At 47.5% G+C, this 17,688-nt stretch overlaps 1 protein-coding gene across 1 annotated transcript; it reads left to right on the plus strand.

Moving 5' to 3' along the window:
• Positions 1-98: 98 nt before the first annotated feature.
• Positions 99-16,085, plus strand: LOC146356160 (uncharacterized). The gene is made up of 6 exons (XM_084831462.1): positions 99-301; positions 884-1,408; positions 1,905-2,025; positions 3,300-3,385; positions 4,921-5,047; positions 10,526-16,085. Exons 2-6 carry the CDS (start codon positions 995-997, stop codon positions 11,980-11,982), a joined length of 2,205 nt encoding a protein of 734 aa, XP_084687588.1. The 5' UTR covers positions 99-301; positions 884-994; the 3' UTR covers positions 11,983-16,085.
• The last annotated feature ends 1,603 nt before the right edge of the window (positions 16,086-17,688 follow it).

Raw genomic sequence — 17,688 nt, forward strand, 5'->3', positions numbered from 1 at the left:
AGCCAAGCACTGACAGGGCTGCAGCCTCGAATTCCTAGACAGATTTTGCTGCAAGCCTCCAACGAGTTAAATGAACTGGAGGGGAGGGAATTCCTAGAGAGGAAGGCAGGGAGGGCCTTTGCAGAGGAGTTCTTCTGTGTCTCCCAGAAAAGATGCCCCTCCCTCCTGCCTTGGGCGAATGTTCCTTGCAGAGACTCTGGCGAGGTGGAAGCGTGGAGGGAGCAAAGAGTGGATCAGAACCAGCTGAAGCTCACCCACCTCTGCTTAGCTGCTTTTGCAGGGGAAACTGGCAGTGGATCGGGTAAATCCCTCCAAGAAACATGCCGAGCTCTGGCAAACTGGTTCTGCAGAGAGTGGCTGATTTCTTCACCGACCCCTGATGGTTCCTCCTCTTGGCAAAGCCAGGAGGCCCATTGGTCCAAACCAGTTTCAAGGCAGAGAGGAATTGTTAGGGGCACCCCAATGGGCATTTCTGTCTGAAATGAAAAGTGTAATTGAATTGTTAGCATATATTATAGTGTGTTATTATTACAGTCATTGTATTGACCTAGGAACCACTTGGAGCACAATGTATTAAGGGAAATGTGGCATAGAAACAAATCAACTGGAATTGCAGTTCAGAAATAAATTGCCTGCATTGTATGAAGATCATTGTACTTTGATTTGTGGCCCGCGAAGGAAGAATCTCTCCTCTCTCTCTCATTATTTGTCTACTTCCCTTACAGGGGGAACACTTGGTCGTCAGCTGGAATTTGATTAATTCTCACATCTTATTTTATTTATTCCACTTATGAGTCGACCTTGATGACTGACAAAGTAAAAGCAAATGCAGTAAAACCAAAGAGAAACGCACGAATCATTTTAATTCTTCTTGTTTCTGCAGGGCTTGGCATCCTGACCCATTTCATTAGCCTTTGCCAGAAGGCAAGATCTGGCAGAAGAGGAGAGCGATCCTTCAACCATGTGAGGGCCTGCCTTGGAGCACAAATCGAGCATGGGGGAAGAGTACTTTGGTGGCCCAGAAGAGAGAAAAGCCCCTCATACCATCCAGGCTGGGAGCAGTGGGGAATGCTGGGAAAGAACTGGGCAGAGGACCCTGGGAGAAGGCACCCTCCGCTCAGACGTCCAGCGCCAGCACTTCAGGCAGTTCTGCTACCAGGAGGCCGAGGGGCCCCGAGACGTTTGCAGCCAACTCCACGGTCTCTGCCGTCAGTGGCTGAGACCAGAGCAACACACAAAAAACCAGATTGTGGACCTGGTGATCCTGGAACAGTTCTTGGCTGTCCTGCCCTCAGAGATAGGGAGTTGGGTGAGAGAATGCCGAGCAGAGACCAGTTCCCAGGCGGTGGCCCTGGCAGAAGGTTTCCTCCTGAGCCAGGCAGAGGACAAGAAGCAAGAACAGCAGCAGGTGAGAGCCTTTCCTCTGGGTCAGTTCTTGGGACTGAGAATATTGCCAGGTACATCATACAAACCCCCACCAATTGCCCCAACCCACTTTTTTCTGGAAATCATCCAAAGAGGGGATGATTGCCCAGCCCACAACCTGGGCCTTGCTGAGTACCATTCCTTTATAAGTCCTCCCTCCTTTAATCTCTTTCTCTCTCTTTGATTATAATAAAAGCCAGGGTGGTGTAGTGGTGAGAGTGTTGGACTAGGGAGACCCGGGTTCAAGTCCCCACTCAGCCATGAGGCTCACTGGGTGACTTTGGGCCAATTATGACAGGGTTCTTGTGAGGATAAAACACAAGAGGAGGAGGATCACGCAAGCCGCCTTGGGCTTCTTGCAAGAGGAAAAAAGGCAGGATATGGATATAATTAATCAATGTAATTAATTAACGAAACAGAAAACATACTGTAACGTTCAGAAGCGTCTGTGTGTGTCTCTCTTTGTGCTCCTGGTACAGAACCTGTTGGTGGAAGTGGCCTCTGAGGGTCCTGAGGCAGGGAAGGCTCCGTCAGGCGTCAGGCAGAGGCCGCTGCCCAGGTGGATCCTGCCGGAGTGTGACGGAGAGGCCACCTTACTGGGTAATGATTGGAGCCCCTATTTCACCTTGGTCTCCCCTTCTTGAGCGTGTCCAGCTGGTCTCCAGCGGATGTTTAGTTTTTCAACAGTTTAGTCCGCAAGCCTAGGCATGTTTAGACAGAAAAAGTCCTACAACTCCCAGCATTCCCCTGTCAGCATGGCTGCCAGGGGCATGCTGGGAATTGTGTGGCTTTTTTCTGTCTACCATGGATAGTATTGCGCTGTAAGCATTTGCATATCCCAACCAGCACTTTTTAAAAGCCAATGAGGGGAAGGAGGGTCAAAGTTCTTCCCCCTCCCTCCGCCCCCATAACTGAAATTTATCACATGTGTACAAAAACACAAATGCATGGGGTTGGATCCAGAATCCACTTTTCTCAACAAGAAGACAACTCCTGCGAGAGGAGAGGCTGCACTCACGGAAAGTCCCTCCACTTTATTTTTGGGGATCCCACCACCACCACTGCTCACCCCATTCAGCAGGGACTCCCAACTCCCTGTGTAGCCTTTTCAGGAGACTGGAGGGGCTGCCATGGGAAGGAGGGGGCAGCTGAGTCCACTTCTACCAGTGCTGTTGATCCAGATTCAGTCTGGATCCAACCCCCCCCCCCATCTTTTATATATATATGTGCTTGCTCATATGTGTGTGTGTGTGTGTGTCTGTCTGTCTGTCTATCCATCCATCCATCCGTCCATCCATCCATCTATATCAGTGAGTTCAAGTGATTAGACTGGGATTGGGGAGATCCGGGTTCTAGTCCCCACTCGGCCTTGAAGCTCACTGGGTGACTCTGGGCCAGTCACTGACTCGCAGCCTAACCTACCTCACAGGGCTGTTGTGGGAATAACATGGAGAGGAGGACAATACCATGTCAGTGACTTTGGCTTTTCCTCCCCCACCCCCATGAAGTGGATTTTATTTTGCCCCCATTTAACTGAAATATCATCAGATATTTACAAAAACGCAAAAGGCATGAAAAGGAAACAAGCATCAGTGACAAGCCTGCTTCTCCTAGTTGTTTTCTTGGCCATCAGCCAGGGCTGGAGTCCACCCCCAGCTCTTCCAGCCCCCTGCCTCTGGAAGGTAGAGCCTTTGCAACTGCCCATGACAGAAAAGACTGTCCCTGTTCCCAGCACACAAACAAATCCCTAATTCTACTGCACGTTTGTGTTGGTTTCAGTCGTAAATCACTTTGGGAGCCAATAATGGTTAAAAAGTGGGGACGGCTATAATGAATTAAATAACTCTTTCCTGCACACCTTTCTGCTCTCGTAGGAGATGGACCAAGGATACCAGCAAAACGTACTCACTCGTCTCTCCTTTGTGGTGCAACAAAAAACACTCCTGTGCAACTGGATCAGGTACAGGAAGGGTTGCTGGGGAGATGGGCTGAGGATTACCTGCTAGTTTTTGTGTGTTTTTCAGCCTTCTCAGCCTCAGGTTACAGGGGCCTACCTAAGGGCGTCTTCACACTGAGCTTTTATCCTGCGATTGAGATTGCTCCTTCACAGAAGTTTGGGGGCTCTTTACATGATGCAGTGATCATCCCAGGCCTCTCCTGCGCTAAATGCCCTTTGTTCTGCTTTTAAATAGATCGCAGAGTTGTGTTCCGCTTCAGTTCAATGAAAGATAATGGAAGACTCCGATACAGGGAGAAGGAGGGGGGAAAGGAAGCGGGTGAAAAAGGGAGTTGTTGTGATCCTGCATTTAAAATGGAAGCAGAAAGCCCTGTTTTAAATGCAGGATTTTAGGCTGGTGTAGAGGCCGCGGTGGCTTAGTGGTTAAGACGCTGAACTGCAGACCGGAAAGTCGGCAGGACAGCAGTTCAAGACCCGAGTGCCGTGTGACGGAGTGAGCTCCCATCTTCAGTCCCAGCTCCTGCCAACCTAGCAGTTCGAAAGCAAGAAATTGCAAGTAGATAAATAGGTACCGCTTCGGTGGGAAAGGTAGCAGTGTTCCGTGCACCTCGGTGTTCAGTCATGCTGGCCACATGACCATGGAAGCGTCTTCGGACAGCGCTGGCTCTTCGGCTTAGAAATGGAGATGAGCACCACACCCTAGAGTCGGACACGACTGGTTAGGGACACCACCTTAGAGATACTCTAAAAGTCTCCTCCTGCAAGTTCTGGGCCATTTCATGCCATCTTTGATATGGTTTCTCCTTAGCTAGCCCAGTTTACACCTGGAGATTATGGGAAGCAAACAGCTGGAAACAGAAAGAACGTGGCATGTTTCCCAGAGAAGTGCTAGAGCAGGGGTGGCAAACCTCACATCTGGGGAGCAAATCTGGCTCTCCTGTTGTCCCAGTCTAGCCCTGGGGGATTCCTCAGAAGGCCACATGCCTCCCCCCGCCTCTTTTGGCGCTTTCCCACATTTGTGCAGTTTTCCTCCGCATTCTAAAAGGTTGAAATGCCTCTTCTAAGGCTTAGTGACAGGCAGGAAGAGCCGTCAGCTAACATATACTGGTAATTTTGGTGTTTGAGGCCCCACCCCTTTTGCCTTTAGCTCCTCCCATCACTGGAGTGCAGCCCCTGAAAGCCTCCCTGGAACTAAATCCGGCCCTTGTGTTGAAAGAAGACCACCCCTGTGCTGGAGTTCCAGGAGAACTAAGATGATGGTCTTGTCATATCATTCAGAAGGAGATGTGCCTTTGCAAAGATTTCCTTCTTTATTTAAAATGTTACAATGATAAGACTGGGTGCCTGTGTTTGATCACATTTCGCTGGGCTGGAAAGGATCGTCCTTATCCTGTTGCATGAGTCCAAATTGCCCAGTAGGAAGGCTGTGAATGCCACTCCTGAAGGCTGGAATCTTCCATTGGCATACTTTTGGATTGTGCTAAGAAGAGGAATAACTTCCATGCTCTGTCAGCAGGAAATGTTTTCTTTCCTTTTAGGATCTGGTGACCTTTGAGGAGGTGGCTGTGCGCTTCACTGAGGAGGAGTGGGCCCTGCTGGATCCGGACCAAAGGGCCCTGCACCAGGAAGTCATGGAGGAGAACTGTGGGATCGTGGCCTCTCTGGGTAAGGCTCCCTTTCCCCCTTGGTTGATCAAATCAGTTTACAGGTGCTAAAGAAAGAAAAAAGGCCCTTTTTGCACTGTTGCTACTCTCGTCTTCCTGCCTGGTCGGCTTCTGAGGTTTCTTCTGAGGACGCTGTTAGCTTGATGGGAGATTCAGGACAGATAAAATGGCTTCTTCACACAGCGCAGAGTTAAGCTATGGAGTTCACTTCCACAAGTTGTCGTGATGGCCACCAATTTGGATGGCTTTAAAAGGGGGTTGGACAAATTCAGTGGCTATCAGTGGCTACTAGTCCCGATGGCTCTATGCTACCTCCAGTATCAGAGGCAGTATGCCTATGTATCCCCTTCATGGATCACTGCCTTGTTGTGGCGAAGGGGCTTGTGTAACTCAGTGAAGCCATAAGCTATGCCGTGCAGGGCCACCCAAGACGGACAGGTCATGGCAGAGAGTTCTGACAAAATGTGGTCCACTGGAGAAGGAAATGGCAACCCACTCCAGTATTCTTGCCAAGAAAATGCCATGGAACATATCACAAAGCTATAAACCTGTACGAGGGCCAAGAAGCAACAGTAAGTACCAGACATGGAACAACCGATTGGTTCAAAATTGGGAAAGGAGTACGACAAGGCTGCATATTGTTGCCCTGCTTATTTAACTTACATGCAGAGTACATCATGAGAAACACCAGGTTGGATGACTCACAGGTCGGAATTAAGATTGCCGGGAGAATTATCAACAACCTCAGATATGCAGACGATACCACCCTAATGGCAGAAAGTGAAGAAGATCTAAAGAGCTTCTTGTTGAGGGTGAAAGTGGAAAGTGCAAAAGCTGGTTTGAAACTCAGCATTAAAAAAACGAAGATCATGGCATCTGGCCCCATCACTTCCTGGCATATCGAAGGAGAAGAAATGGAAGCAGTGACAGATTTTATTTTCTTGGGCTCCAAGATCACCACAGACTGATCTGTAGCCATGAAATTAAAAGACGCTGTAGCCATGAAATTAAAAGACGCTTGCTCCTTGGGCGGAAAGCTATGGCAAACCTAGATAGCATAGTAAGAAGCAGAGACATCACCTTGCCGACAAAGGGCCATCTAATCAAAGCTATGGTTTTCCCAGTAGTAACGTATGGCTGTGAGAGCTGGACTATAAGGAAGGCTGAGCGCTGAAGAATTGATGCTTTCGAACTGTGGTGCTGGAGAAGACTCTTACGAGTCCCCTGGACTGCAAGGGGGTCAGATCAGTCCATCCTAAAGGAAATCAACCCTGAGTGCTCATTGGAAGGACAGATACTGAAGCTGAAGCTCAAATATTTTGGCCACCAAATGTGAAGAGAAAAGTCCCTGGAAAAGACCCTGATGCTGGGAAAGATTTTGAAGGCAATAGGAGAAGGGGACAGCAGAGGATGAGATGGCTAGATAGCATCACCGATGCAATGAATATGGACTTGAGCACACTCCGGGAGAGAGTGGAGGACAGGAAGGCCTGGCGTGCTATGGTCCATGGGGTCCCGAAGAGTCGGACACGACTTAACGACTGAACAACAACAACAATGCCTGTGTATACCAGTTGCTGGAGAACATGGGCAGGAGGGTGCTCTTGCACTCCTGTCCTGCTTGTGGGTTTCCCGTGGGCAGCTGTATGGACCCTTGGGCTGATCCAGCACGGTTCTTTCTATGATCTTAGTGCTAGGAGCTTTCTGTCTGGAAGCACCTTGTATGCGTGATAAAAGGACTTTTCACTGTTGGATAATAGGAACAACTCCGCATGCTTCCAAACACTAGGAGGCGATAGAGGATGTCCTGGAGCTTGATGAGTTGCTATTTATTGCTCTCTCCCCTGCCTCTTCCTCCTTTCTTTTTACCTCTGCAAGGAGCAACTGTGTGAACAGAATGCAGGATAGATGAACCCTTGGTCTGACCCAGCATCGCTCTTCTTATATTCTTATGTTATGTTCTTATGTCTAGACAGAAAAATCCCTTCAGTTCCCAGCATGCCCTCGGCAGCCATGCTGGCTGGGGAATGCTGGGAGCTGTAGGACTTCTTTCTGTCCAAACATGCATAGGATTGTGTCCCTAAAAACAGAAGAAATGCCCTGTTGGATCAGGCTAAAGGTCCATCTACAACCTGCATCCTTGCAGGGGCCAACCAGATGTCTCTAGGAAGCCCACGAGCCTAGCATGACGGCCTTAGTCCCCTCCCATGGTTGCTTCGAAGCACCCGGTATTCAGAGATACACTGCCATTGAAGATGGAGGTTCGAACTCAGCGGGACATAGTTGCATAGAACTTGAAGTTAAAAGGCTCTTCTGACTGAGGCTTCCACTCCTTGTGCTAAATCACTGGTGAGAAGCAAACTGTAGGTTTCTTCTCCACGAGCAAAGGGCTGGATGCGCCTGATCTCATCTGATCTCAGAAGCTAAGCAGGGTCAGCCCTGGTTAGTACTTGGATGGGAGACCGCCTGGGAATCAGGCTTCCTGCACTGAGCAGGGGGTTGGACTCGATGGTCTTGTAGGCCCCTTCCAGCCCTATGATTCTATGAGATCTATGAGTGCTTCCTGTCACCAGTTCCTACTAAGCTGGGCAGGCAGTGACACTTATCACCAGACAGATGCTTGTTGGTCCACTGTTAGGGGAAGAATGTTTGGGGGCTGATAAGATAATGGTGTCAGCTTTTCTTAATAGTTTACAATGTTTTTCACTGCAAGGCCTGAGAGGCCCCTGGCAGCTCCCAGAAACCTTTAGTGTGGCGTTCCACCTCTCTCATTCGCTCGCACTCTCTCTTTTTGCTTGTAATAGCTGCTCACTCTCAGCAGGGGCTCTCTAGTGTAGCCCTGTTGGTGAATTCGGTGGTGGGCCAGCTTCTGTGATCTGGGCTATCAGAGCAGGCTTCCGGGGTGGGTAGTCAGGAGACCTGCCCTTGTCAGCTGTAAGGTGGCTGGTAGCTGACTGATGAGGCTGTGTTTGGATGACGACGTGGAGGCAGATGGGGGGGACAGGCCCGAAATGCCTCCAGCCAAGTCATGGGGGGAGGTGAGGACCCCCACAGCCTGGGAAAGGCCATTGAGTGCCCTCAGTGACGATGCCTGGAGCCAAATTGGGTCCTGCTTGGAAAATAGTGATCACTGGTTTAGAAGGTGGACAGGAGAAGAAAGTGGCCCCGTGGTGAGAACAGTGGCATTATGGGGGACTGGGGGGACTGGGCTAGATTAAAAGTGTATTATAAATTTGATCATGTGAATTTGGGCCCTGATTATCAAACGCTGGGGGTGTAAATCGAGAGCCAGTGTGGTGTAGTGGTTACAGTGTTGGACTGGGACTTGGGAGACCCGGGTTCAAATCCTCACTCAGCCATGAAGCTCACTGGGTGACTTTGGGCCAGTCACTGATTCTCAGTCTAACCTACCTTACAGGGTTGTTGTGAGGATAAAATGGAGAGGGGCCGCCTTGGTTTCCTTGCAAAAGGAAAAAAGGCGGGATATAAATGTAATAATTAAGAAACTGTGGAAGGGTGAATGTCACTCTATCCCCCTCTGAGATGCTTATTTACAGTCTACCAACCACAAATATAAACCTATATAAAAGCATAAGTTGAACATAAAAAAATATAAAATAGACATTGAAAAAATAAGACACATACACATTCATGAAAACAGAATCAACAATCATAGATGGTCTAATGAGAATGATTAAATTTAAAACATTTTGCAACTTGCTCAGTAATTGAAACATTTGAACAGTGAAGTAAAATGATCAAGCAAGCTTTTCTACATGAGGCATTTATCATGTGCTCGTCATTCCCTACTCATGGTTGTTTATGGGTTCTGTACACAACAGCGTGAACCTCCAGTTCCTCCAGTTTCATTTCTGTTTGTAAACAGCACTTTCAGTGAGTTTCTTTAGAGGAAGGGAAAATGGAGTATTATTTCTGATGGCAAAGAAAAACAGTTTTCTCTTGTGTATTTGTTCTATTCCACTATACTACAGTACCACCTACAGGTTATGTAGAGGAAAAGCAGGAAAGGAAATGCTCATCGTGTAGTACTCAGTTCTGCAACAAAACCAAAACTTGCGTAGAAAAGTTCTAAGTATCATCCAAGAAAAGATTGCATAATAGGGTATATTAAGGCACTCCACTCCTCGTTTAGGGATGGGCGGATTCCCTACTTGCCAGTCCGTGGGGAATCTGCCTGCAGGGGGAGGCAATCCATTCCTCCCCCTGGAATCCTCATGAGCCGGTTCCTCTCCGCTGGGATTCTGCGGAGCCACAGGCTGGCAGCCGGCTCCGTATCACTGGCCTGGCAAATGGATACAGCCGCAAGTGGTGTAGTGGATGCCACTTGTGGCCATAAAGCCCCTTAGTTTAACCTATGGTTGCATTTTGGTTAAACTAAGGGGCTTTACGGCCACAAGTGGCATCCACGATGCCACTTGCGGCTGTATCCATTCGCCAGGCCAGCGATATGGAGCCAGCTTGCGGCTCCTCAGAATCGCCACAGAGGGAGCCTTGGCTCATGAGGATTCTGGAGGGAGGGAGGCGGAGGTGAGTGGTGAATCCAGCCTCATTGGGGTCTGCAGCGAATTTCTCCGCCATCCCTACTCTCGTGATATAATCTCTGGAGTCCATACTGCGGGGAAAATGTCTGCAGTAGCAAGATTTAATCCACACATGAGATCCAGGCAACCACCAACCAACACAACTGAGAAAACAAGTGGGCTGCAACTGAAAGGCAAACCCCCCACCCCATTCAGAGCAGATACTCAAGAAAGTTAGCCAAGCCACAGAGGATATGAATTATACTGGAGAGCCAGTGTGGTGTAGTGGTGCGGGTGTCGGACCTGAACTCGGCCATGGAGCTCACTGGGTGCCTTTGGGCCAGTCACAGACTCTCAGCTTGACCTACCTCACAGGGTTGTGGTGAGGATAAAATGGAGAAGAGAAGGAGGACTGCGTGAGCCACCTTGCACAATCTGGGGGAGGAAAAAAGGCAGGATATAAACGTAATAATAAATCGATCAATAATAATAAAACATAAAACATAAATAAAATAAATAAAACATAATAATAATCAATTATAGCAGGGCTCCTGTACTTTGGGGGCCTCTGCCCCTCCCCCCACCCTTCACACTGCCCTTCCCAGTTTCCCCAGCTTACTAGATGCAATGGGGTCAGTTTTTCTTTTTTTATCTCTCTTTTTTTTTAAAAGACAGTTTTAGCAGGTGGCAGGCAAGCAAAGCAAATCTGTCTCTCACAAATGCACTTAGGGCATGCAATCCAATGCACGTTTAGAAAGAGTAAAGTTGTATAACTCCCAGCATTCCCCAACCAGCATTGCTGGCTGGGGCATGCTGGGAGTTGTAGGACTTTTTTTCTGTCTAAATGTGCATAGGATCGCACCCTTAGGTGTGTTAATCATTGATTTCAGGCTCCATTTCTCTCATGGGCTCTTACCAATAGTCTCTCTTTTTTTCAGGAGGTGATGGGCGAGAAAGTGAGAATGAAGAAGAACCACAAAGGGTGTTGGAAGGAGCCCAGTGTAAAGAGGGGGATGAGGAAAGAAAACCTGAAGCAACACAAGGAAGGAGGAACGGATACTCTGCTTCTCAGGGTGGTGATGTCTCTGAAATCCCAGTCCAAGAAAAAACAGACAAAGGAAAGGAAAGTAGTCAGTGTCTTGTCTGTGGGGAAAGCTTCCATTGTCAATCAAGCCTTGTTGCTCATTGGGAAATCCACACCGAGGAGAAATCATTTAAATGCTCAGAGTGTCAGAAGAGCTTCAGCGATAAATCAAGCCTTAAAAGACATCTGAGAATTCACACTGGGGAGAAACCATTTAAATGCTTGGAGTGTGGGAAGAGCTTCAGTCAGAACACAAGCCTCACTTCCCACCAAAGAATTCACACAGGAGAAAAACCATACAGTTGCTTGGAGTGTGGAAAGACCTTCAGTCAGAGCAATTATCTCACTATTCATCAGAGACTTCACACAGGAGAGAAACCATTTAAATGCTTGGAGTGTGGAAAGAGTTTTATTAGGAGAAACATCCTGATTTCCCATCAGAACACTCACACAGGGGAGAAACCGTATGAATGCATGGAGTGCGGAAAGAGCTTCAGTAGCAGTAAATCACTCACTACCCATCAAAGAATCCACACAGAAGACAAACCTTACAAATGCATGGAGTGTGGAAAGAGCTTTGTTCAAAAGGTAAATCTCACTACTCATCAAAGGACTCACACTGGTGAGAAACCATATAAATGCCTGGAGTGTGGAAAAACTTTTGCTCAGAGGTCAAACCTTACTGCACATCAAACACGTCACACAGGGGAGAAACCATATAAATGTTTGGAGTGTGGAAAGCAGTTTAGTCATACCACAAGCATTAATCGCCACCAACAATTTCACACTGGGGAGAAACCATATAAATGTCCAGTGTGTGGAAAAAGCTTTAGTAGAAGTATTCGCCTTGCTTCCCATCAAACTATCCACACAGGAGAGAAACCATTTGTGTGCTTGGAATGTGGCAAGAGGTTTAGTTACAGCACAAGCCTTATGCACCATCAACAAGTTCACACAGGACAGAAGCCATATAAATGCCTAGAGTGCAGAAAGAGCTTCAGTAGCTACATCCATCTTGCTTCCCATCAAACTGTCCACAGTGGGGAGAAGCCATATAAATGCGTGGAATGTGGAAAGAGCTTCCGTTGCACTTCTGACCTTAGCGAACATCAAAGAACTCACACAGGCCAGAAACTATATAAATGCTTGGAATGTGCAAAGAGCTTCAGTTGCCACAAATATCTCACTTCCCATCAAAGAATCCACACAGGAGAGAAGCCATTTAAATGCCTGGAATGTGGAAAGAGCTTTCGTCAGAGTTCAGACCTGATTTCCCATCAAAGAACCCACACAGGGCAAAAAGCTGTATAAATGCTTGGCGTGTGGAAAGAGCTACCATAGTCATAAATAACCCACTTCACAGTTGACAAATCCACATGGGAAAATCCATAGAAATCCTTGGAACGTGGAAATCATTTTAGTCATAACCAAACCTCCATTCACATCCAACCATCCACCTATGAGAGGAACCATATCAATGCCTGGGTTGTGGAGAAAAGGTTTTCCCTGTCCTTTTTAGGTTGGATTATGGTAACAACTGGGCCTGAATTTGGGGCCAGTTTGGAAACTGGTTCATGCAGGGTGCCACCTTCTGACTAAAATGGGTAGATGGGGATATATCATTCCGACTTTAAATCTTCAGCTCTGATTCCAGGTTCAATTCAAAATTCTTGGCAATGAAACCCATGCACAGCCTGGGAGCAGAGTACCGCAAGAACCAAGCTCATCTGTTTTAGTCTGCGCCACCCTTGCAATCGTTTCTTGAGGTCCTTCTCTGTCGTCTGAAGTACAGCACATGGGCAGGAGGGACACAGCCTTTTCTGTGACTGGCACAACCTGCCAAAGGATGTTTTCGGTGCTCACCTTCTGTCAAGAAGTGACGGCTGCAATCCTATAACCACTTACCTCAGAGTAAGCCTCACTGTATTCAGTGGGACTTACTTTCGTGTAGACTTCTACAGGATTGCACTTTCAGACCTTCTGTTTCAATGGACATCTTCTAATGTTGCTTTTTAGCTTGTTTCTCTCATTGATGTTGGTATTTATTCTGACTTTCCTGCTGTGTTTAGCTCAATTTTCCCAGATCTGCTTTGCTCCCTTAGTCTGCGCAACACATCATGGAGACAGTCCACTGGGTTATCGCTCTGTACTGCCATAGTACGTGACCTTGTGTCTATTTGGGGTACTTGTCAACCTTCAAATATGAGTGTCCCATAAATTAGGAGTGTGGTAATGGTTGCCCACCAGTATTTTCTCTTCAGGTTTCTTACTTTTTTGTGTTTCTTAACTAGCATACAGAACCGGCTTCACACGGGTTAGAATAGTCCTTAGTCTGATGCAGTGAAGACGTCAAGCCAACTTACACACCTTGTCACACATTGGGCCCACCCCTTCTGAGTGAAGTCACACCCACTGGCACCCCTAGGCAGTGCCATGGTGCACCCCTATATCTCCCTGAGGAAGGGGTGTGTTCACTCCATTCCCCGGAGGGGGGCCTTCCCCACACCAACAGGGAGGGAGAAGACCTATAACTCTGTCCCTCGGCCTACTTGTTTTCAAACTGTGTTATGCCAAGGTTAAGGAAATCTTCCCCCAGTGGCTGGATATGTTACTGCAGGTTTCAACCATGTGGACACATTTAATTAATTAAAATTAGGGAGCAATCCTATGGAAGCTAGTCAGCAGCTAGACAGCCATAGGATATGTGGTTTTCCAGGAACCGACCTCGGAGCCCGTGCTCCGAGGTCAGTTCCCGGAGAACTGACCTTCCCACGCTTCCGCGCTGCCTCGTAGGAAGAGGAGCGTGGAGTGGACAAAACAGCGTCTTCCTGGGGGCGTTCTGGTGTGGGGAAGGTGGAAATGCCAGTACAAAACATCTTATGTGTCGTCCGGCAGCCTCCTCCCCTGCTCCACCTTCCCGCAGCTAGACAGCCAAAATCAGCTGTCTAGCTGCAAATGCAAGGCAGGAGAAGTGCGGAGGGAACAATCCCCTCCGTGTTTCTTCTGCCCTGCATTGGATAGGCGGTCGCCTCCGAGTTCAGAGGCGGCCATCTATCCCCATAGGATTGTGCCCTTCATTGATATATTTTAAAAACAAAATAACCTTGAGGTACAGACCCCTTTGGTCCCCTTAGTATGCATGCCAAATTTCAGGTGTCTAGATTTTATAGTGTTGCCACTGATGGATAGACAGACAGGCAAACTTCTTTTATTATCATATATTATCTATTGAGAATAACCCAAATGGACAGATACCTCCCCTTTTTCTTTCTCGGTGGCCTCATTTTGGATACACTCTTGTCTACATGGAGGCACTGAATTCACGATTACTGGGGGTAATGGAGATGACCGTGTGGAGATGTTTGCAGTACTTGCCAATCTTCAAACATGAGAGCCTGACAATTTTTTGAGTGGGGATGGTTTCCCTCCTGTGTTTTCTGTTCAGAATGGTCCCCCATCTCAAAACGTTATTCCTGAGGTAGAGAATATGCTGAAAAAAATGATCAAAATAATAAGGGATCTGGAATGCCTTATTATGCTGGGAGTTATAGAAATGCTTGGAATGTGAAAAGAGGTTCAGTAGTAGCAGATGCCTCACTATTCATCAAAGAATCCGCACAGAAGAGAAACCAAAGAAATGCATGGAATGTGGAAAGAGCTTCGTGCAAAAGGTAAATCTCACTATTCATCAAAGAACCCACACCAGGGAGAAACCATATAAATGCTTGAACTGTGGAAAAAGCTTTCTTTGGCAATCACACCTCACTGCACATCAAAGAACCCACACGGGAGAAACCATATAAATGCCTGGATGTGGAAAGAGGTTCAGTTATAGCAGATATCTCCGTTCACATCAAATAATTCACACAGGAGAAACCATAGGAATGCATGAAGTGTGGAAAAAGCTGCAGTGGCAGTTAATCACTCACTACCCATTAAGAATCCACACAGAAGAAAAACCATAAAAATGCATGGAGTGTGGAAAGGGCTTCGTACAGAAGGGGACTCTTGCTACTCATCAAAGACCTCACACTGGCAAGAAACCATATCAATGCCTGGAGTGTGGAAAGAGCTTCACTCAGAAGAGGAACTTCACTTGACATCAAAGAACCCATAATGGAGAAACCCTAGAAGTGCAAGGGATGCAGAAGGAATTTTAAGTCATAGTTGAATCCTGGAACTGGTTTTGAATTGTCTATTGGTAACTATATAGGGGGAGCAATCCTATTTCCCCTAGACAACGTTTGCAGGACATAGGATTTTTCAGATACCTGGCTCTGCGCTTGAAGACGGGGCCCCAAGCTCGGAGCCAGGGAACTGCACTCCGCTCCCCCTTGGCGCAGAGAGAACCGCACCAGCTGCCTCTTTCCGCTTGATAATATGAGCACGAAGATGGGGAAAGGAGTTGTTCCTGGGGGCAGGGAGGGGAGGTGGCTGTACTGGCTGGCTTGCACCTTTTCCTATCGCTGCCCCAACCTCCTTCCCTCCCCCTCCCCAAAGCCTCCGCTAGACAGGCGAAATCGCCCATCTAGTTAAGATGCAGCACGGGAGGCACCTCACTGCATAGGATCCTCCTAAGCCTACAGGTTTGGGGGCTACCGAATCCCCAGGGTGCAACCCATAGGATTGCGCCCTTAGAATTGTAGAGTTGGAAGGGGCCATTTAGGCCATTGATTCCAACCTCCTGCTCAGTCCAGGAACCCGGTTTAAAGCATCCCTGACAGATGCGAGTTCTGTTAATTTGGAAAGGGAGGTGTCGGTTGAGAGGAGTAGACGTTCAGCCTTATTTTACCTGGAGTTCAGCTTCCCCTTAAGAATTGGTCCAGGATGCTCCTAGATCCCACATTGCTTCTGGAGGATCAGCTCAGGGCAATGCTAGGAGTGCCTTGGATCACTTTCAGCTGGTGTGTTGCTTGCACCCTTTCTTTGAGCAACAGAACGTGGCCTTCAGTACTCGTGCTCTGGTCTGCACTTGGAACTGCGATTCGTCCAGGCTGCCAACGAAAGTGGACAGATGGGAGCATGTTGTTCTGACATTATAGATAGCTCTGATTCTGGGCTGAGTTTAAAGTGTGGCTCTTGAGCTTTAAAGTCATGAACAGCCTGGGTCCTGGGGACCTTAAGAATCCCCCTGCATCCCTAAAACTCTGTGCAGACTTCCAGTCACTTACTGAGGTTCTTCTCTGACATCTGGAGCTCTGGCATCAGGGCCAGAGAAATGGAGCTTTTTCTGTGATTGCACAAAGACAGTTCTGAAAAAGGAGATGCTGTCATTGCTGCTCACTTTCAAGAAGCGAAGACATCTTTTTCTATGGGCTTTTTCTAAAGGTTTTTTTTAAAGATTGGAATAAAACCACCAGCAGTCTTAGAAACAATGTTGATTTTACTGTTGTGTTTAAATAAAGGCTGTTAATCGCTGTATCTGCTTTCAGATTCATCGCAGAATTGAGATCCAAGTTCTACACAAAGAACTTTTCCTTTCCTCCTTTTCTGCTATATAACCTCTAGGTGGAGCTGTGCTATAGCAGAATAGCACAAAGACACAAGTAGAAACAGCGCTTTCAGAAATAATACCCCATTTCCCCCACTCTAAATAAAGCCAGATAAGTGCTCTGAAAAAAACAGATGTGAAACTGGAGGATGACAACATCATCTAAAGAACCTATAAACAACCATGAATAAGAAATCATGAGTGCACAATAAATGCCTCATGTAGAAAAGCTCTCAGTCTGCGGAACTCATGATGACAGAGGACCGTAGCTCAGAGATCTACAAGGAGGGGCCATAGCTCAGTGGTAGAGCCCCTGTTTTGCATGCAGAAGGCCCCAAGTTCAATCCCTGGCTACTCCAGGTAGGACTGGGGGGAAAAACCCAATGTCGACAGTAAGGGGCTAGATGGACCCATCGTCTGGCTCAGTATAAGGCAGCTTCCTGTGTTAGTGTGACTGGGTTATCCCTATAACTGGATTATCCCTCTATACTGCTGAAGTATGTGACTTGTTGCCCACTTGCAGGCCTTGCCAGCCTTCATTATTTATTTGAAAGTGGGTGGCCTACTTGGGTTTTCCCATTATTATTATTATTATTATTATTGGTACTTGTGACACCCAGAAGAGGCAGGGTTTTTTTGTTGAACTTGTAAATAATGATTGAATAATGAAACACTAAACAGGTTGTGGAGCTGTTCACACGCAACAGCTATTTGCATGTAGTGGTGGCAAATTGTGGGGTAATTAATTAACCCATGATTTGCCACAGCGCATGCCAGGCATGTGCTCCAGCCATTTTGAATATTCAGACCTGATCAGGCCGATCAGGGGTTGCTAAGGGATCTCTAAACCCAGAGACTATAGATTACTTGTGGGTTAAACGCTATTCCATGATGTTTGTTAGCCACCATGGGATTCGTTTGAAAGGTGAGGTATACACTTCGAAGAACTAATAGTGCAATCCTATGCATGTTGACACTGAAAAAGGTACTGTACTCCCAGCATGCCCCAGCCAGCCATGCTGGCTGGGGCATGCTGGGAGTTGTAGGACTTTTTCTGGTAAACTTCTCCTCTAAACTAACTCTCCTAACCAACTTTTTTCAAAGGATCCTTTTTTCAAAGGATTCCTCAATCTGGTTGAGGAAGCCAGTGTGGTGTAGTGGCAAGAGTGTTGGACTAGGAGCTGGGAGATCCGGGTTCTAGTCCCCACTCGGCCATGGAAGCTCACTGGGTGACTTTGGGCCAGTCACACACTCTCAGCCCAACCCACCTCACAGGGTGGTTGTTGTGAGGATAAAATGGAGAGGAGGAGGATAATGTAAGCCGCCTTGGGTTCCTTGCAAGAGGAAAAAAGGCGGGGTATAAATGCAATAAATAAATAAATAAACCTGGTGACCTCCGGATGTTTTGGACTACAACTCCCAGAATTCCTGACCATTGGTCATGTTGGCCAGGGATGATGGATGTTGAAGTCCAAGACACCTGGGAAACACATGAAGCTGATCGCCGAAGTTCCAACAGGGCATCG

Source organism: Heloderma suspectum, chromosome 2 (genome assembly GCF_057233095.1).
Source record: "Heloderma suspectum isolate Gila_16-S chromosome 2, 16-S_ref, whole genome shotgun sequence".
Taxonomy (NCBI): domain Eukaryota; kingdom Metazoa; phylum Chordata; class Lepidosauria; order Squamata; family Helodermatidae; genus Heloderma; species Heloderma suspectum.

Excerpts from the sequence above, each read along its gene's own strand:
- LOC146356160 (XM_084831462.1), top strand. The coding sequence starts at position 995 with ATGGGGGAAGAGTACTTTGGTGGCCCAGAAGAGAGAAAAGCCCCTCAT. Across the intron at positions 1,409-1,904 it reads AGAAGCAAGAACAGCAGCAG|AACCTGTTGGTGGAAGTGGC; the intron begins GTGAGAGCCTTT and ends CTCCTGGTACAG. Across the intron at positions 2,026-3,299 it reads CGGAGAGGCCACCTTACTGG|GAGATGGACCAAGGATACCA; the intron begins GTAATGATTGGA and ends CTGCTCTCGTAG.